The sequence below is a fragment of the Akebia trifoliata genome, chromosome 4 (assembly GCF_017979445.1).
Source record: "Akebia trifoliata isolate Shusen 1 chromosome 4, ASM1797944v1, whole genome shotgun sequence".
Lineage (NCBI taxonomy): Eukaryota > Viridiplantae > Streptophyta > Magnoliopsida > Ranunculales > Lardizabalaceae > Akebia > Akebia trifoliata.
The window spans coordinates 39,102,225-39,123,959 of NC_141378.1; the positions used below are offsets into that span (position 1 = coordinate 39,102,225).

At 32.8% G+C, this 21,735-nt stretch overlaps 1 protein-coding gene across 1 annotated transcript; it reads left to right on the forward strand.

Annotated features, from left to right (window-relative positions):
- The first annotated feature begins 3,987 nt into the window (after positions 1 to 3,987).
- On the forward strand, positions 3,988 to 17,292 carry LOC147404913 (DEAD-box ATP-dependent RNA helicase 53-like). The gene is made up of 8 exons (XM_086441011.1): positions 3,988 to 4,411; positions 9,936 to 10,063; positions 10,676 to 11,087; positions 12,046 to 12,144; positions 13,110 to 13,334; positions 13,566 to 13,727; positions 14,845 to 15,417; positions 16,938 to 17,292. Exons 1-7 carry the CDS (start codon positions 4,106 to 4,108, stop codon positions 15,373 to 15,375), a joined length of 1,863 nt encoding a protein of 620 aa, XP_086297137.1. The 5' UTR covers positions 3,988 to 4,105; the 3' UTR covers positions 15,376 to 15,417; positions 16,938 to 17,292.
- The last annotated feature ends 4,443 nt before the right edge of the window (positions 17,293 to 21,735 follow it).

The following is a 21,735-nucleotide window of genomic DNA, read 5'->3' on the forward strand; positions in this document are numbered from 1 at the left end:
AATCCAAACATATCATGAAACATTGTTGGAATCAAGTTCCGACCATTAAATCATCAAGAAAAATGTAAGAAACTAATTAGATAATGAAGTTTAAGCAAATATTAGTGGAAGTCAAGGGATACAAATTAAAAAATAAATAAAAATTCTTAAACACCCGCTAATTTCCTAATCAAAGTAACTTTGTTAATCATCCAATTGGTGGTCTGCTGATCAAAATTTTTAAACTCATACTATCAATATTTGTCATGTGGCGAACCATGTCAACCTCAAACTTTTCCATCTCATAGATTAGATGATAGTATATTAGAAGATAAATTGATGTTATAATCATCCAATCATCTATAAAAGTTGATGGAAGTTCTAACAACTTTTTCATATCTCAAAATTTACATAATATCTGAAATAAAAATATTTATTATATAATAGAAATTGAAAATTATCAATTACATTAATCCAACGGTTATAAGGGTTATTCTCCTTATAACTTTCTCTACCATTGTCTTGCCTAACACAAGCCATAGCTATTGTTGATGAAGTTAATATTAATATAATTTCCATCAAATGTTAACAATGTAATAAATCTACACAAAAAGAGGAAAGTTGACCTTCTTATCTATGCAAATTGACTCTTCACGTCAACAATTATTGTGAGGAAGTTGGAAAGAGATCTTGGAATGATACGTTGTACCAAATGTAGTCTAAGAGAGACAATGTGGACCATCACAGTCTGATTTGTCTTCATTTCTAATTCTGATGTATATTTTTAATCAAAGACCAAGAATTTGTTAGAGAGAATATGGTCATTCTACTCTACTCTGACTTTGCATACACAAGTTTAGAGCCTGTTTCAATACACCCATAACCATAGTAACCAAGTTACTAACTTTAATTTGGGAATATTTTAGGGATTATACATCTTTTTTTGGATTTATTTTTAAAGACCCATCAATTTTAACCTTCCTAAAATTCTTATCTTGTTCTTAATATTTGAAAGTTGAAGAAGATGGATTCATGAAACTTAAAAAATGGGGGATTAATTGGCAAAACTTGCTAATTAGCCGATTTAATCAATGAATCCCTTAATCAAATAAATTTTTGAATTTTTGGAAAAAATACCCACAAAATAGGTGAATGCCCATAACCAAGACATGTTTTTGTAAATAACTACATAAAGACAAGCACATACATGTTTTTTTTTTTATTATCTATATCCTATATATAATAAGGAATAGCTAAACGACAATAGAGAAATATTTTGTAAACAACTACATAAAGACAAGCATAAACATGTGTTTTTTTTTTTTTTTTTTGATTTCTTCCCAAAGACTCATCAATTTCAACCTCCCTGATTCTTCTTATTCTTCTTCCATTATTGGTGGTAGCTCTGCATCCTTCAAAATTCCAAGAAAAATATTATAGAAATTCCTTTTAAGGAAATATCAAAATTAGAATTTTTCCATTTTCAAAGAAAAATAAAGTAAATTTCACACCAGTTTCCTGATCTTTTTAGTGAGAAAAGAAAGAGAGAAATTAAGAGAAGTCATCCTACACTTCTTCAAGATCCTTCTGTTTCATCTTCATCGACAAGATCTTGTCACTCCTCTAGATTTCTAAAGCACCAAATCCTACTCGAAATCGATTAATAAAACCTTAACTCGAATAATTAGATCCCCATGATCGATTGCAAAAAATCACAAATAAAAAACCCCTAAAATAATGAGAAAAATCTGAGAGATCGACAAAGAACAACAAAAATTCCATTAGTTTTTTCCCCCTCTTCACAGGTTTCTTTCCCAAAACACCTATCTTATTCCTGAGAATGAGGGTTGAATGAGACAGTTCGAATATGAATGGTTTCATAAAGAAAAATTAAGGGGGGGAGGGGGAGTCTTCACAGTTGCTTTTGTGGTCTCTTTACTCGAGTCTTGCTGCGAAATGTGTCGATCAAAAATGAAACTACAATGTTTGATGTTCTACAAGGATGCTTCGTAGGTAACATGTTGTACAACTTTTCGTTGATAAATAAATTGAAGATAGAGGGTGTTTAAGTTATTTGCAATTCGTGTTTGAAAGGAAAAACAAAACGACAAATTCTTGGACGAAAATTATTGTTTGGCTATTCCTTTATATATATATATATATATATATATATATATGGGAGCGGTTCAGCAGCCCTAAAGTTTGCCAAACATTTTTCAAAACATAGGTTAGAAGTTTTGTAATGAGCTGATTTTTTGTGAGGATGATCTTTATGATGAGGAGATCATCCTCGCCAAAAATCAGCTCATTTTGAAATTTCTAACCTTAGTTTACAAGTTAAAGAATCGTGGACCGTCCAATTTTTGTAAATCACTTTTGATGGGGTTAGAAGCTTTGGAATAGGCTGATTTTTGGTAAGGATGATCTCTTCATCATATAGATCATCCTCACAAAAAATCAACTCATTTGAAAACTTCTAACCCACATGTTTGAAAAATGTTTGGCAAACTTTACAGCTGCTGAACTGCTCCCTATATATATAGGGAAATGTTCAACACCCTACTATTTACCCTACATTTTGCCCAACGTGTTTTATCCTACATGGGTTAGAAGTTTTGGAATGGGATGATTTTTGGTGAGGATGATCTCTACGATTAGAAGATCTTCCTCACCAAAAATCAGCTCATTCCGAAATTTCTAGCCCCATGTTTACAAGTTGAAAAATCGTGGACCGTCCATTTTTTGTAAACCAGTTTTGATGGGGTTAGAAGTTTTGGAATGAGCTGATTTTTGGTGAAGATGATCTCCTTACCATAGAGATCATCCTCACCAAAAATCAGCCTATTCCAAAACTCTTAACCCATGTAGGACAAAACACGTAGGGATAAAGTGTAGGGTGTTGAACGGGACCCATATATATATATATATATATATATATATATATATTAAATAGTCAATGAATGTCTGTATGAATAACCTTTTTATTTTTAAATGTGACCTCTGTAATTGATATGTTGGTTAAAGTCTTGTTTAATGGTCACCTTGAGTCGGATAAATAGTCACTCAAATATGGTACGTGCATCGACTTACCACAAAATCAGGATAGTGAGATTCCACATCGGTTATGTGTTGAGATATTTGATTTGCCATAATTTAGGTCATAAGATTAGTCATGGTTTCTCAACACTCTTATCAACCACACTATCATTATTTGTTTTATGTAGGTTGTTGTGATAGTTGATAAGATATTTTATTTAAATTATGCTTCAATTATTTTTTAATTATTCATTTAATATATTTTTTATTGAAATAAAATTTGCATTATTTCAAACATTTAACATGATTAATCATGCTGGATATGACTATTTATTTGCAATATAAGTTATTTGCTAAGTTTCCGATACTCAACCTACCAACTGAACAATTTTATGATGATTCTTAAAATTTCATTACAAGATCATGACAATGACGATCGTTAGATACGTATGTTGTGATTTGAGACCTAGAGTTTTAATTAGATTTAAGGGCCACCTATTATATATATTTGACATTGTACGTCCTTTGGTTATGTATATAAACATCTTAAAGTCACTTCTTGATCTATGTATATTTTTCGATCGTGATTATAACTATCATGTCAAATTTATTATTTTATTCTTATATTATCATTAGGTGAAAAATATTATCATTCTTTGAGATAATTCTTGAACTCATGGAAACTCGATTAGTTTTTATAGCATGTCTAGTTAGTTGTCAATGAGTTAGCATTCTCATGGTGAGATCATTTGCACATCACACCTAAGGATTTGTGTTAGAAGATGGGAGTGTGATAATATTCTTGCGCTAAGTGCTTCTAGTAGTTCAAGGTGACATGCACTTTAAATATTTTCATTTGTGATCAATTTTTATAAGGTTGTTGAATGTCCCATAGGGATTCACAAATCATATCTTGAGGATCATCCATTTGTTTAATAAACCCTAACAGGTAAAATCTAGTAATAAAGAGATTTTCTTCATTTCTTTTGGACAAAACAAAGATATTTTATTTGGGCGGGAGAAGTTAAGAGAACATTTCATTTCGTCCATAAAAATCAAATCCTCATTCTCTCTTCTTCAACCTCTTCTAATGGCGACTCTCCTCTTATTCTCTCCTCTACCTTCAACAGCATTTCTCTACAAAAACCCTAATTTCACACCATCCCTCCTCTCCAATTTCTCCCCAATTTCAATCTCCTTCTCCAACAACCCCAACCCTCGTAGGTCCACCTTTCATGTCTCCTCTTCCTCGGTTGGATTCCCCATCACCACCGAAACGAATGGCCTCGATTCTTCCACAAGAGGTAACCCTCTTGATATCTCCAAACTCGGGATATCGGAAGAGATCGTCTCCGCGCTCTCTCGACGAGGAATTACCCAACTCTTCCCCATTCAGGTATGGTCTTCTTTAAATTTTCTTCCACTTGGAGTTTAATTGTTGGTTTTGTGAAATTATTGGCACCCCATCTTTTACTTATTGCAAGCCAATTAAAAATAAAGAAAATAAGTGAAGGGTGAATCTCCATTTCTTGTGCTGAATATGACAAAATTCCGCGTTTGGTACACTGTTCATTTTAATTCCCAAAACATGCATTCGTCATTGTTATAACCTACGAACTAATGAGTTTTGTCACTTTCAATATCTAGGAATTTGTAGATATACAAGCGAATTCATTGATTATAAAAGTGATGAATTCACTCGAAATGCATGTTTTGGGAATTAAAATGGACAGTATACCGAAACCGGAATTTGGACATAAGCTGCCCATGTTTTGGGAAAAATATGTTTTGTAATGTTGAGATTATAATTTTAGCTAAAACCTTGTAATGTTGTAAATATGTGTTTTAATCTTTAATTGGGGTGTGATAAATAATTTAAGAAAATTGGGGTGTAATAAGCAAAAAAGTTGGGGTGCCGATAGCAGCTCTCTAAAGAAAGATTTTATCTTTTCTACGCTAACATTTAGTTAAGTAGATGAAGTTTAATTTTGTAAAGTTCTAATTTTTGGTTGTGTGAAACTATAGACAATGTTCTTTGTTGCTTTTATGATGTTATTTGAATTTTGATATTTTGTTAGTTTGGGTCTTAAAAGATTTTATCTTTTCTATGCTAATATTTTGTCCAGTGAATGAAGTTATAGTTTGTGAAGTTCTAATGGTTGGTTGTGTGAAGCTAAAGACATTGTTCTTTGCTGGTTTTGATGATTTTATGGGAATTTTGATAGTTTGTTAGTTTGGGTCTTAAGATTGTTTGAAGAAATCTCTAATGTGCATTAGTTCATGACCACTTGAAGGGAGAAGTTACAGTTTTTCCCCATATAGTATAACTTGTTCTATGACCACATATCGTCCCATCTGATAAAGTGGAAGTTTCTGTTAGGGTTGGTGATTTAAAATCACATCTTTTGTTTCAAAGGGATGATGGGTGTTTCCAAATTTTTGGAGGGGTATTTTAAGATGGTGTTTATGTAAGCTTATTAGAAATAAAAAGAATGTTATAAGTAGTTATTACAGTTTATAAAAAGGAATTTTTCTTGTAAAAAGGGTTTTGTATGCAAGATGTTTGATAAATTAATTGTAAAAGTAATATTACAAGAAAGATGACAATTAGTTGATTTGAGATGGAGAAATCTGATAGGAATAAAGATTTTGAAAATTGAATGCATGGTTTATTACTGCTATAAGGGCAACACAAGACTTTGATGGAAAGAAGTTAGAAAAGATGAACAATGATGATTGAGAGGAATTTGATTTGTTGGCACGTGCTACCATATGCTTGTGCTTATTGAATGAGGTATTGATTGATATTGTGGGGTAAAAAAATAACAAAAGACCTCTGGGTAAAGTTATAAAGTTTGTACCAAACAAAATCCCTCACTAATTGGATTTTCTTGAAAATGAAAGAAAGCACAAAGGTCTCGCCATCTCAAATCACTTGAATGAGTTTTAACAACACCGTTTGATATCTTGAAAGTATCAGGGTGAAAATGGAAGATGACGATAAATTGGTCACAATGCTTTGTACGTTGTTTGAATCTTATGATAACCACATCACTACGTTGAGTTGTAGGTAAGATAAATTTTTTGATTTAGAATTGGTGTGTAGTGTCCTTGTTGGTGAAATATGAAAGAATGCATCTCTAGGGAGTTCGGGAAAGTCAAAGATGGAGTCTTTCATGTTTAGAGGTTGATCGAATGAGCAAGGTAGTTCTTCAAGAAATCATACAAGGCTTAAGTCAAATTTTGACCAAAGCTAAAGAACTCAAATGACAAAAATACATATTGGTTTTATAACTAGTTGGACCATTTAAAAAAAATATTGTTAGAAAAGAAAAGGGTTAAGCGAAATTCAAGCTCAAGTAAGGAGATGAGTAATAACAATCAAGGCACCAAACCAAAATAGAATGCTAATCAAGATGACGAGTCTACATCAAAATTCATTGAAGATAAAATATTCTTGACTATACAATCCTACTTTTGATCAAATTGGCTTTTTGATTGTGATGTTATTTGATGTGCCCCCATTTATCTTGGTTTAATTCATATGAGCCATGTAAAAGTGACTTAGCTTTGATGGAAAATAATTTACTTATCCAGATGAGCGTTGGTTTAGTAAATGATGTTCGAGTTGGAAACTTGTACAAGTTACTTGAAGAAACGGTGGTTGAAGATAGGGGTGTAACTTGGTTCGGTTCATATTAAGAACTGAACCAAATTGATAGTTTTGGGCTGGTTTGGTATGGAACATGTTGTGGTTCGGTTCTAGGTTAAGAAAATGGAGAATTGGTCAATTTGGTTCGTTTCTCGTTTCAAGGCTTATATAGAGATGCAGTTTATTTAAGAAAATGGAGAATTGATCAAGTTGCGGTTGCTTCTATGTTAAGGTTCTCGTTTCAGAACTAAACCGAAAGGCCAATAGCCAATAACTAATAACCAATGGTAATTCTATTATATAATTAATGACTTTACTATAATCTATTCATTCACGTGGTTCAATCTTCGATGCCATAACCAAATTCGAAACTCATCATATCCTCACCCCTTATGTGTGCATCTTCTACCACTGCTTCTTCAAGTAACTTGTACAATTTTCCAACCCAAACACCTTTCATTACAACTAATGTTTTTTTAGAGATTTTAAGAATTTTATCTTGCCTTGTAGATTTATAACATTTGATTCTAACTCAAAATGAGAAATTAAGGGTCTGTTCTTTACAGAAGTCAATTTCTGGAAGAAGCAAAAGTCCAGAGCTTGAAAAGCTACATCCAGTAGAAGCTTGTTCGTTATAGAAGCACATAAGTCAGAAATTGATGTTCGTTTGATAGCTTTTTATTGCTGGATTCTAGTAAAATGACCATAATACCCTTAATGTTGATAATGCACCTAAAATGCATAAAAAATGATCAAAATACCTTAATAAATATATAATTACACTATATATAATAATAATAAGTTTATATTAAAAAATTATAAAAATAATTATTTTCAATTTAAATAAATTTATAAATTTTATAATTCTATCAAAATATATGCAGCATTTCCTCTTAAAAATGGACATATGAAATTTTTCTGATAAAAAAAATACCTGCATAATACACAATCCAACATTCACATAAAAATGAAGGGAGTTTTGGTATTAAAGTAGTGATGATGAATTGCTTTTAGTCCTGGTAGTAAAGATGAAGGGTATTTTGGTAATCTCTTTTTGTTTTTTAAGGTTAAGTTTGGTTAGAAATTTGATTAAAGATGAAGGGTGTTTTGGTAATTCTTTTTTGTTTTTAAGGTTAGGTTTGGTTGGAAATTTGATTAAAGATGAAGGGTATTTTGGTAATCTTCCTTTTGGAAATTTGATTAAAGATGAAGGGTATTTTGATAAAGATGAAGGGTATTGTATTTGGTAATTCTATTTTGTTTTTTAAAGGTCAAGTTTGGTTGGAAATTTGATTAAAGATGAAGGGTATTTTGGTAATTCTCTTTTATTTTTTAAGATTAAGTTTGATTGGAAATTTGATTAAAGATGAAGGGTATTTTGGTAAAGATGAAAGTATTTTGGTACTCTCTTTTAATTTTTTAAGGTTAAGTTTGGTTGAAAATTTGATTAAAGATGAAGGGTATTTTGGTACCTACACTTGAGCCATTTTACGTTTTTGGCTTCTCGCAAAAGTCATTTGAAGAAGCTTATCTTGGGTGGCTTCCCTTAGGAGCTACTTTTGGGCATCGGTTAAAATCTAGGGGAGCAAAAAAAAGCCCAAACGAACATCATTCATCTGACATTTTGGCTTGAAAGCAAAAAAAACTAGCTCTTGAAGCTCAACCGAACAGGCCGAAGCTCTTTTTTGGGTTTGGTATATGCTAAAAATCTCTAAGTGTTCTCATCATCCCGCCAAACATCCTCAACTTTACCGTGTCAATTCCAATAGTTTTGTTACTTGAGTTATTTCTCATAAAAATCAAGTTACTTTTACATAACTCATGAATTTAACCAAGACTAGTAGTGGTACATATGGTGAATAACAACTATCAAGAATCCAATTTTGATAGAAAGTAGGATTGCATCCAGCCATGGGCACATCATCGTCAATTAACCCGGATATAGATTTTTCAATTTAATTAGGTTTCTTCTTTGGTTTGGCATATTGCTTCCATTATCCATCTCTCACTTGAGCTTGAGCCTTTGCCCTAACTCTTTCTTTTTCAAAAATCTTTCTTTACATGACCTAACTTGTAACAAAATGAACATGTATTTTTATTTTTATTTTTTATCATATGGCAATTTTGACTTACTTTTTGTCTGTTTTCTTCAATAACTACCTAGCTTGTTCGGTCGACTTCTTAATATTGGAGTTTCCATTTTTGACTCTCTTGAGAACCCTAAAGATGCATTCTTTCGTAGTTCACCAATAAAAAGAGCATCACAAGTCTAATCCAAATTAAAAATCTTCTTTACTGCAGCTCATTGTAGTGACAAGGTTATCATAAGATCTAACAATGCGCAAAGCAGTGTGACTGCTTTATCCTCATTTTTCATGTTCATCCCGATACTTCAAGTTGGCAAATGATGTTGAATTCTTTCAAGTGCTCTAAGACCTTTGTACCTATTTTCACTATCAAGGAATATAATTTTCTTCTCAAGAAAATCCGATTTGTGATAGACCTTGTTTGATACAAATTTTCTAATTTTTCTCACAAGTCTTTTGTTGTTTTCTCTCCTACAATATTAAAAATTACTTCATTCATTAAGCACAAGAGAATGATAATTCATGCATTCAAATCAAGTTTCTCTCGATCATCATTGTTCATCGTTTACCATTCGAAGCCTTGTGTTGCTCTTGTTGCACTAACAAATCATGCATTTTGGTAAATCATTTCTCCATCTCAAATTGACTACTTGCCATCTTTCTTATAAGATTTTATTTCCAAGCAATTTATCAAACTTGACTTTTTGTAATCCTAACCGTGATCTTAACAACTAATGTACTACATGTGTCATGACTTATTATGTAGTTATACATTTATACTCCCTACTACTAATATTTAGCTATGTAATACAAAATTTGATGTTGAAACCAAGATATAAACCTCACTTGAAGTTACTAAAGAAATTGTTGACTCATTGCCAATGATGTAAACAATAGAGTTTTTTGTTATAAATTATTCCTTAATCATAAAAGAATAGAAATTTTGCTGCACCATTCGGCATTTCAATTTTCATTAATGAGGTACAATTGTGTAACCAAGATTGTGAACATAAATGTTAAAATAATAGAGAATTCCATACCTTGCACCTTTTAATATTCTTCCATGCAAGTCTGTTCTTGAAGCCTTGTATAATCGATTTTTGGACATGCTGCTTGCAATAGTAATATATTCAATTTGGCGTCTCATATCTATCTGTTGAATTTGTTACCTTCATATGCAGAGAGCAGTGTTGGATCCAGCCATGGAAGGTCGTGACATGATTGGAAGAGCCATTACTGGATCTGGAAAAACTCTTGCCTTTGGTATCCCCATATTGGATAAAATTATTCGACATCGTGGTCCTCGCAGGTCCATTCTTGCTTCCCCCTCTCTCTTCTCTTATATCTAAATAGTTACCTTTCCTATTGGTTTTTTGATCTTTCCACCCTTTCTTGATTAACTACATATCCATCATATTATGGAAAGCAATTTTGGTTACTTTCATTCATGAAACCTTCCTTAGATGGTCAACCTGAAACCTTCCCTAAAAGGTCAACTGAAAAAATGGTTACTTTCATTATATGACTTGCACTCCAACATTCAGTTTATAATAGAGAACTTGCCTTTTCTATTCTACTTTTCAATTATGAATTGGAAAACACCAGTTGAGTGGATTATTCAAACCTTTGAGCTTAATTTTGACTCAACTGTGTGCTCAGTTAAGAATTAAATTGCATCACATGGGGAAGAGAGACAATACAAATGCGAAGATAAATGCTAGGCTATTTGTTACTGAGCTGCAATATGAATTGATATATTTTTTTTAGCTTCTCTTTGCAAGCTTACTTCTAATGCTTTCTTTGTGATATACATTCAATGTGAGTTCATGCAGCTGGTGAGCATGGGGATTGTGCAGAAGATGGTTCACTTATCATTTTTATCTTTGTTCACATTGTATCTGTTGTGTTTTCTGTGTGGTAGGCAAAGACGAGTTCCTTCTGCTCTCATCTTGGCTCCTACTCGAGAGCTTGCGCGACAAGTACAAAAGGAGTTTAAAGAATCTGCACCAAATTTAAGTAGTGTTTGTCTCTATGGTGGGATACCAATTATGAGCCAAGTTCGTGCACTTGGGGTTGGTGTCGACATTGCTGTTGGCACACCAGGAAGAATTATTGACCTTGTTGATAGGGGTGCTTTAAATCTTTCTGAAGTCAAGTTTGTTGTGCTGGATGAAGCTGACCAGATGTTGGCTATTGGTTTCCAAGAGGATGTCGAGTGTATTCTAAGTTATTTACCTTCAAAGAAACAATGCATGTTATTTTCAGCAACAATGCCTTCATGGGTGAATGAGCTTTCAAGGAAATTTCTCAGGAATCCTTTAGTAATTGACCTTGTAAGTTGGTTTCTCTCCATTATTATGTATGATTTCATACTAACAAGCAATTGTGCCTCCCCTTTCAGCTTCATTTCCATATGTAGCTGTGTGGGGTCCTAAGGTTCGATCAAAAGTAGCCTTTTTCACTTGGTCTGATGTTTTGAATAGAATCTTTACATTAGATCATTTCAATTCCTGAGGTATTGTTGCAAATTGTGATTAATCGCTGTTCTCTTTATGAGACTAATGGGAAAGATGTCTTCTATATCCTCATCCGTTGTAGTTTTGCATCAATGATTTGGTCTCATTTCCTATCATTGTTAAAAAAATACCTCCGTTTTCTGTTTGTTGGGCCATTTGGAGGGAAAGGAATAACCATGTTTTTGAAGGGAAAGAGAGCTTTATCCAAGAAGGGATTATAAGTTGCATGGAGTTTCTTTTCATTCTCATAAATACTTTCGACTATTTGCTTTCTGAAACTCGCTAAAAGGATTTAAGTAACCACAAAAGTCCATGAATAAGAAACTCCTTTTCTTCTTCTCCTCTCTCTCTAATGTTTTTTCTAATCCTTCTATCACATTCGTTCTTTTTTATTTGTTTATTTATTATTATTTTAGAGTGGTGGTTAAAGATTGGCTTTGGTTACACACTTACAGTAGCTACTTGAATATGTCGTACTGTGAGATGTTTCTCTTTGGATCATGCACAACAGGAGTTAGTTCGAAGGAATTCGACTTCTTTACTATAATTTTCGAATTAAAGGGACCCTTGAAAATTTTACTTGGTGCATAAAACCGCTTTTTTTATAAATTTTATCACCAAAGAGATTGAAAAGCGTGAAATGGAATAAAGTGGCAAAATATAGGCCAAATTAGCCCTTTCTATTACATTTACAATAGTGAAGATAAATGTATTTTTTCTGATTTAATTTTTCTCATGTTAAATGGGCATCTGTTTATTGTTTCTTTTCATGCAGGTGGGTGATTCAGATCAAAAGTTGGCTGATGGTATCTCTCTCTACTCAGTTGTGTCAACCAGTTCTGGAAAGGAAAATATTCTGCCCACTCTAATCTCTGTAAGTGAATAGCTTTTGGTGAATGGCATTTATGTGACATAGTTCTTGCATTTCCATTCTTTGTTGTGTGTTGGGGTATGATAATATTTGTCTGTGTGTGTTTTTCTTATACATCTTCCAAAATATTGGAGTGCGATTCAATATTTTAAGAATTTAGAGGAAAGCTTGAGTTTCTATTGATTTCCTAATGTATTTTTAATACATGGTCCATGGTATACGGATTTTCTAGAGTTTGCCTGTGCCGTAGGGATGGTCATCCTCTTAAAGGGTTAAAAGAGGAAAGACAATAAAGTTATAAGGGTATTATTGGAAAAGGGTAGAAGGGTAAAAGGCAATGAAGTTAGAGGGGTATTATTAGAAAAGAACTACAAGAGGAAATAGAATAAAGTCAGAGGGGCATTATTGGAAATGGGGTAGGAAAAAAAAGACAATAAAGTTGAAGGGGTATTCTTGGAAAGGGAGGAGAGAAGGAATAAAGTTGAAATTATTTCTCGAGACTCATGGAGAGATTAAATCCCAACCCCTACTTATGTGAGGATAAACGCTGGGACGAGACCCGTTGTGTTTTATTATATAGATGTGTTCCTGATACATCTTCCACGTTGTTGGGTGTAAATGTGCATGCTGGCCGCTCAAAGGTTCCATTTTCTTCCAAATGAAGTATTCTTGCATATAGTACCAAATCTACGTTGCCAACAGGGAAAAAAGCTGTATTTGTTTGAATAATATGACGAGGCAACGCATACTAAGCATTCTTTTCTTTCTTTTTCTATAGGTCCGTGTAGCAATCTAGACTTCAAAATTCCCCATTGGCGTTCCTTTCAACCTGAACTCCTTGAAAATCCGTGTCATAAATGCATATATTTGACTAATTTAACCAGTATTGTGGTTTCATTCATTTGATTTCGATCTAATTTTCTACATTTGTTAATTATCATTTTAATACCATTCCTTTATATGTCCAGAAATATGGGCGAGGAGGTAAAAGCATAATTTTCACAAGAACAAAGAAAGATGCTGAAGAACTTTCAAGATCCATGGGTAGTGTTCTTGCAAGCAAAGCATTACATGGAAACATGCAGCAATTACACAGGGACAAAACACTGTCAGCTTTTCGAGATGGACGGTTTAGTGTGCTGGTTGCTACAGATGTTGCTGCTCGTGGACTTGATATTCCAAATGTTGACCTGGTAATGCAACATGCGACCATAAAAATAGAGAGCTTCTATTGCCACACCAACTTTTGCTAACGCCACCCCAGAATGTGTGCTAATTCTTTGGTTATTTACGTATGAATTTGGATGGCATTATAAAAAGTTGGCATGGCAATAGATTCTCTTAAAATATCCATTTTTTTAGTAGTTCGTCGATGTCTAGACTTTCCGGTGCTTGGTTGAGCTTATCCTTACAACTCTATGCAGGTTGTTCACTTTGAAATACCAAATTCTTCTGAAATCTTTGTTCATAGATCTGGTCGGACGGGACGTGCAGGAAAGAAGGGCACCGCAGTTCTTATGTATACTAAGAGTCAACGCCGTGCAGTCAACACTATCGAGCGGGATCTTGGCTTCAAATTTGAAGAGGTATGAACTTTTTGATTTCTGTCAACTTGGTCGATTCTGGATGTTCTGCACTACGGATTCATTCCATTGAGATGTTAAGATTATTGAAGGTTATGCATGCATACGTATTCCCCTTCATCTTTTCACTCATTGATTATTGGGAAAGATTTACCCTTCATATGAAGTAAATCTGACAGGATAATAGATAACGTAGAGAAGACCTGTGTTTTTCCATTTGTATTACTTAACTTGAGCCCTGTCTGGACAACCGTGACACTTTTTGGTAACAGTGTAGTTAAGGGCAAAAAGGCCTGAGGTGCACGCCTGAGTGAAGCAAGGCACAATAAAATAATAATATAATTATAACATTATTAAAAAGAATAAAAAAGTGAAAGATTGGCTCTAGATATTCTATAATTATAACATGTATAAAAGTGAGTTCTATAAATAAGTTAATATTCAGCACTTCAAGAAGAAGAAAAACCAACATCAACACGTGTTGTTGCTACAATAACAACTAGAGCTATTAATGGGCGGATCCAAGGCCAGGCTTGGTTGAGTCCTAAAGAGGCATGATCTACCTAAGATCAAGCTTGTACCTCTATTGGACCTAAGTTGATTAAGCCTTAACCTGATCTCAATGGGCTCGGACTGAATAAAAATGAAAAAAATGAAAAATTATAAACATTTTTAATGATAAAAAAATTATATTTTTTTCAAATAAATCCTTTTTTATATAAAGATTGTACAATCAAATCTAAAATTAATGTCTCATTTAAACAAAATACATATATTTTATTCAATTTTTAATGAGGTGTGCGCCTTGCACTTTGACTGAGGCAAGGCGTGTGCCTTAGTAAGCTTCACTTACACTGCCCGGTGCCTTCTGTCCTCCCCACCTTGAGATGCACCAAGGCGCTCTCCTTGACTAGACTGATTGGTAAGTTGGTCAATTTTAATAGTTGACTCCAGTTCAATATGATTTATACTTGTTTTACATGGGCAGTGCTAGGTAATTATCTAGATGAAACTTCTATGAGTTTCTTGGGGATCTTAAATTTCTCATTAGCCATAATGTTTCTGTAAAATGTTGAAGATTTAACACAATGTTTTATCTTGCTAATATTTTTATTACCAGCTTCCAAAAATTGCAGATGGTATTGGAAACAAAGTGAGGAGAATGGATTTGGATGAGAGCGCTTATGAGGGGTATGATGACACAAGAGCGAGCAACCTTGGGTATCGTGATCATTTTTCTGAACGTCCATTTGGAAGTTATGAAGGATCTCAAGGGCACACCTATGGTAACAGAACTAGAAATCAACATTCCAATGGATTCAAACAATCCGAAGGACGCTTTGGAGGTTATGAAAGCTCTAGAAAGAATAACTTCTCAAGGAATCAAGGGCAGGGGAGCACTCGTTTTGCAAATTCCAGAAGGACCCAATCACATAGTTATGATGACTCTAAGAGGCAAGATGGTTATGAAAGTTCCAGAAGGAATAACTTATCAAGGAATCCAGGGCAGGTGAGTACTCGTTTTGCAAATCCAAGAACCCAATTCCGTAGTTATGACTCTGAGAGGGAACATATCACGGAGAAGAATGCAGTTGAAAGGAAGGAAGATGGTTTCAAGCATATACTTGATATGCTCAGGGAGCAGCCATGATTGCATGGAAACCAAAGACTCTCTGGTGGCTTTAAATCATTGGTAGGTTACAATTTTACCATGTCTAATTACGTTTCTTATGTGCAGTTGACTGCTTCTGTGGGGTTCTACATGCACATATTAAAATATGAGATTCTATTGCCACACCAATTTTTGCCAACGCCATCCCAATTCATATGTAAATCACCAAAGAATTAGCACACATCTTGGGTTGGCGTTAGCAAAAGTTGGTGTGGCAATAGAAGATATTAGACTTTAATTATGGTTAATATGTGCATTAGTGTTACTGTTGTGCATGCATTTGTGCACTTCTGGTGTCCCCAACTGCTATTGATTTTTGATAAAAAAGATGTCTTGTGGTGAGGGAAAGTGTGGCTAGGGACGTAGGGCACCACTAATGGAGGGAGAGGGAGGGTACTCAGTAGGTCTATTCTGTGTTATCTACGTTTTGGACCTCCCCTTGAGTTGATCAATAATTTGTCCAGTCCATGGTCGCATATTAGTGAACATCGAGCTACATATTAACTCACCAACAATTATTGATAAACAAGGTCACAATTTTGTCTATTATAGGTTTATAGTGTTATAAATCTATCTCGATAATGCCCCCAATTGTTCGTGGTAATTGCTTTTGCTTTGCTGAGGTTGAAGATTATAGTAAATTTGTTTACCCTAGAGGTTGAAAATGGTATATACTCATGAATATTTTATCTTCAATGAGATAACCCTTTAGGTTTTGATTGTGAAGTTACTCAAGGTGTTATGCATTGGTTTGGAAACCTAGAGGGTTATCTCAATATATGCCAAAACCCTGAGGGATATCTCCAAATTACACTTGTTATTATTACCATTTTCTGAATAATTCTCATTTAAAGCACGTGTATATAAATCTAATGATTAAAAAAAAATGTGTTTTTACGTTTACAACACGTTTTTTTTTAATGTTTTTAACACTTAAAAAAAAAAAAAAAGTAATAAAAACCTGTTTGTTTTATAAGCCTATGGTTAATTTTTATACCCCTATCATTGTAGTTTGGTTCATAAATGTTGTTTAATGTGGGATTGGATGATAATATCTTGATGTTATGATTTTTAAATTTTTTCATGTGTCTTATTCTACTCAAAAGATATGTTGATGGTTGAATTTATTTTAGCATCATAAAATGTATAATTATGTGTGGAAACATGTTTTCATGCATAAATATTCAATGATATTTTTTTTTTGCACAAAAATATATTGTAAACTTAGAATAAATATCTAATGTATTATATATATTATAATTTTAATATATATTTTTTATTTATTTTTATGTCATTTTTTCCTGTTTTATTCTCCTTTTCTCAGAATTTTTTCCTTGCTGTTTTAAACACAGATTCCAACTAGGTGACTAAAATCATGATCATCATCTAAGCCATAATAACCAAAACAACTGAATCTTCGACCATGATGTGCTCAAAAACTTGTTTTGTTTCCTCTTCCTATAATGAATTGTTGTCAGAAGGTTGCTTTTAGTACTTTGTAAAATTTTCATATAACTGAGACTGTTTATTGGTTTATGCAGCATCACACACGTGACGGTACTCTCCTGGTGACACAGAGACCGCTGGCAATCGCTGTTCCAGTCTAATCACCGGTCTTGGAATGAGTCAACTCAGCAGAGTAGCTATGGTTTTCAGAACAAAAGAAACAATCTTGATGCATTTACCCAGTTGACGGGGTGAACATTTATAGGTATCGATTCACAAGAAGGTTTTGTAATTCTATTTGATTTTCTCTATTAAGATAAGGTTATTACACAGGTTCACAACAATGTTTTGATTGATTTTTATTTAAACATTTTAGCAACACTGCCTAGTCATGTTAATGTTTCAAATCCTCCTTTGGAGCCAGCCAACCTTGTTTGTCCTTTTGAAGCATCGTCAAAAGTATACGAAATTGGATTCGGACCTAATATGGATCCATTTAAAACCATGGGAACTTTCTTCTTGGCCCTAAACAGGTTCAATATGTTTTTAGTCAAACTATTATGAACATCAATGGAATAAGGAAAATACCCATTCCAAAAAATCTGTTAAAAGTTGAGTAACGCCAACATATCACCGATGATCATGTTACCAAGATATGACACTTTGAATGGTTGTACCACCGCCAATATTTCTCAGGTATTCTTTTTCTCTGCAAGTTTAATTGAGAACATAAGAACTTTTCTTTTTCTGTTTTCCAGATTGTGCATACTTGTTGCTAAATAATTTTTAGGACTTTTCTTCTTGTAGTTTTTCTATAGATCTGCCTCGAGGATTATGATTTACGAGTGTTACTCTCCGTTTTCATCCAACACTTGTCAAGGTGATCTGTTCAATGATAAGTGCAATAATCTTTTGGTCTTGTTATTTCATTATTTGTAAAATAAAAAATAAAAAATAAAAAATACAAGGATATCATATCCACTTTGGAAATTTAAAAAAACAAAAAAAAAATTGTAGAAAATGTGAGGGTTTACTGATTTATAATGGCATTTTAGTTCATAGAATGAATGTAGAAGAGATGAGGATGTTAAGGGTGGAAAGGATGAAATCATAAATGTAAGTTCATCATCAGAGTAGCTGACAGTCCATTATAATTGTCTGGTCACATTACTGGCTTTGTTTAGGAACCTTATAAGAGCAAAAAAGGGGATGAGATGAGACAACTTTGAAGGTCGGGGGCCTTCACTGCATATCAGATTCGAGGGGGAGAAGACCTCGATGATTTGCAAAATAGTTAATTTTTCATTTAGGCCCTGCTCGGTATCATGTAAATCATTTGCAAATGCAAAAGCTTTGCATGGCAAATGATTTGCAGCACTTTTTGTGCTACAAACTATTTGTTGAAATTTAAAATGCGAAAAAAATTCAGAATGTAACCAAACATCTGTAAATTAGATTCCAACAAATCATTTGCAAATGATTTGTTTCGTACCAAGCAAGGTCTTAGTAGAATAATTTTTATCACAAACTATGTTTATAGAAAACCAACCTTACATTATATTATACTGCTTGACCCATCCAAATACAATTCAATATTTAATCCTATCATATATTAAGCCTTACTTATTATATCAAAATATATAAAACTCAAATGATTCGGTTGAATTTTATTGACTTTGACAATATTTTCCAAGTAATGGAGGAGTTATATCAGATCTCAGTCAAATGCGAACAATTCATCGACTGAATTCCTACACAAAACCAAAAGTTGGAGTTTATTTAAGTAATTAGAATGAACTCCAACAACTCCCACTCCAACTCAAAATCAAACTAACTACAGTTCCAAACACACCCTTAGTTCATTGATTTTTTTTTTTTTGTTGAACACTCGTTTTGTTATCTTTGTTGTAACTTTCAAAATATTATTATCCTTTTTTATAAATATAATATTTATATTATTTTTAATAATTTTTAGGAAAAAAAAAAGGTAATTTTTCACTGTTGGGTTTTAATTTTAAATTTAGGAATTCAGTCTCCCTGTCCTTTTTCCAAAGTATTTGATCAAGTAATTTTTTTTTTAATTAATTATAATCTAAATTTAGGCCTTGAACTTCAGAGTGTTGAGGTGTTATATGCCAAAGAACATGTGTTTGGTTGCTGGTTGAATGATGAAGATAATGAAATAATGTTACAGAAGATGGTTAAATCCTCCATACCTCACCTCATGTAGATAGGATGAATTTCATTTATAGAACAGTGGAGAGATTCCTTCTCCTTAACAACTACAAGTTGTTAAAACAATAAAACAAATGAAAATAAAAGAAACTTAAGAAATAATTTTTGATATTTTAAAATAATTAAGCAAAATATATATTTTTTCTCTCCTCAAAAATATATTATATGTATAATGGGATAACTCGATTGGGTATGTGACTTCAAGTTGACTCTGTTGAGTTGACAACTTGATTTGTTGAGTTGGATCAATGAGTTAGTTTCATTGATTTTCAGTTGAGTCTACACTACGTGTTTTAAAACTATCCTAGAATTCAACCTCCATTTTGATATTTTTTTTCCAGTGTTTTATATCAATTTTTCCATTATTCCCAAAAATAAAAATTCCCTATAATCATAAAAACCCCCCAAAACTAAAATCATAGTTTTAAAATTAGAAACCTTGACTCGAATTTCTGTGTGAGTTGAGTCAAGGCAAATTGACATAATGTGAGTCAAATAAAATATATTAAATTTATAAAAAGTTGAGAAATAATTTTATTATTTTAAAATAAATAAAATATATATTTTATGTTCTCCAAAAGAATATTATATATATTGGAATAGTCAATCAAATAATCGACCAAAGTCTATATATCTTTTGAGTTGATGCGATGACCAAATCACCTCGAAATCCATTTGAGTAGCAAATGGGCAAATTTAAAATTATGTTAAAAGCATGAATAAGGCTGAAGTGATCTAAGGCCGGAACATCACACCACACTTCTTGACATAAACGTGTCTGGGAACCATAGATGCTTTCTTTGAGATACGAGTGAAAAAACATCTATGGTTCCTATCCACTTTCATGTCAAGAAGTGTAATATGAGATTCTAGCTTGAAGTCACTCCCACACGACTCTAAAAGAATAATGATTTTCTTATGCCCTCCTCTGACACACACACCCTTACTCTCCCTGATGTGGCATTTGTTATAACCATTGATTCTTTTTCTCAGAATACACAACGATACAAATTTAATGAGATGTATAATAATGTATCCCGAGAGGAAAAAGATCTATGGTTCTAACTCATGCCAAGTTATTATGTTAGATTCAAAACCACCAAAATATTTTAAAATGCAAAAAAGACTGTTAAATTATGAAGGATGATATTAAAAATCTTAGATTATCTATTTGAAATAATTTTTAAAATAATTATAAATTTTTTAATTTTTGTAATACATGTGGATTTGTCTAATTCCATAGGAAGCAAAGTTCCCCACAATCATACAGATCCCACTTCCCTCTAAAAATAAATTCCAAGCAAGCAACCAAATCAAAATTTGTCACAAATACACAAGAGATGTCACCTCCCCTAATTGATTAAAACACCATGTGTTACCTTCTCGCCTTGTTTGACTTGAGAAAACTTTTGAAGCCGTAAGACCATAGCTGAGGTCACATCAACGTTTGAGGACCGAGTTGTGCTGGACTAACCTAGATATTGACATACTTTGGGACACTAGTGTGCACAACTACAGATGCCTGTCACTCGTATTTCAATGAAAAGCATCTATGACATTATAAACACATCCACATCAGCAATGTTCCAATTGATGTTAATTTTATTAAGAAATATAAGGTTATTTTATTTTATTGCTTATTATGGGTGGAATGGTCTTTTCAATTTCTTTTGATTTAGCTTACATATAGTCTCTTTGGGATCAATTGGCTCTTACAGAATCGACAGAATTAAAGACATGTGGTGCCTATATTGATCATAGAGAGCAGCAACGGTTGGTATAGTTTTTGAAGGCCCTTCATATGATTTTGAAGAACTTAAAGGTTCAATTTTGCATCGTTCTCCACTTCCTTCTGTTGACTCAGTTGTTAGTGAGTTATTGGTTGAAGAAATACATCTTAAGTCTTATTCTGAAAAGGGAATTATTTCTACTTCTAATCCTTCTGTATTAGCAGTACCTTCTAAATCCTTTTCTAATAATCAGAATAAGCCCTACATAAAAGTGCCTTCGATGAGTGCAGTTTCTATAAGCAGAAAGGACATTGGAAGGCTTAGTGTCCTAAGTTGAGACAGCAGAATCAATCGCAACAGCAATCTCAAGCTTGGAAGCTTGGGACCCGTGTGAATACAGGAATCAGAAGTACTTAAAACATAAGTACTTCCAGAAGTATTTTCTGAAGTACTGTCTCAAGTAGCGGAATACATGTTGTACGTTTGGATGCAGGATTTGAGAAGTATTTCTCACAGAGTTTTGTATTAGGAAACTATTCTGTATTCTGTTAAAATGATCAGAATACCCTTATATATAATAATTGATGTTTTTAACATCATAACTCAACAACATATGCTAAAAAAAATAACAGTTATTGTTTTTATTAAATAAAAACATTATAACATCATTTTATACTCAAATATACTTATTCTTATTTTTTTAAAAATTCGATAGAATCTGCCCTAAATATTGGATATATGAAAAATAAAATATGTATAAAAACATAACAATTATCATATAATAAAACCTGTATCATCATACATAAAATCATATGTAATAATCACACCAATATATGTAAAATGAAAAGAAAAATTCATAAACAAAATTTATATGTGATCGTCATACCAAGAAAAAAAGATGTTCATATAGTAGAAACATATTAAATTT

Excerpts from the sequence above, each read along its gene's own strand:
- LOC147404913 (XM_086441011.1), top strand. The coding sequence starts at position 4,106 with ATGGCGACTCTCCTCTTATTCTCTCCTCTACCTTCAACAGCATTTCTC. Across the intron at positions 10,064-10,675 it reads CGACATCGTGGTCCTCGCAG|GCAAAGACGAGTTCCTTCTG; the intron begins GTCCATTCTTGC and ends TCTGTGTGGTAG. Across the intron at positions 13,335-13,565 it reads ATATTCCAAATGTTGACCTG|GTTGTTCACTTTGAAATACC; the intron begins GTAATGCAACAT and ends AACTCTATGCAG.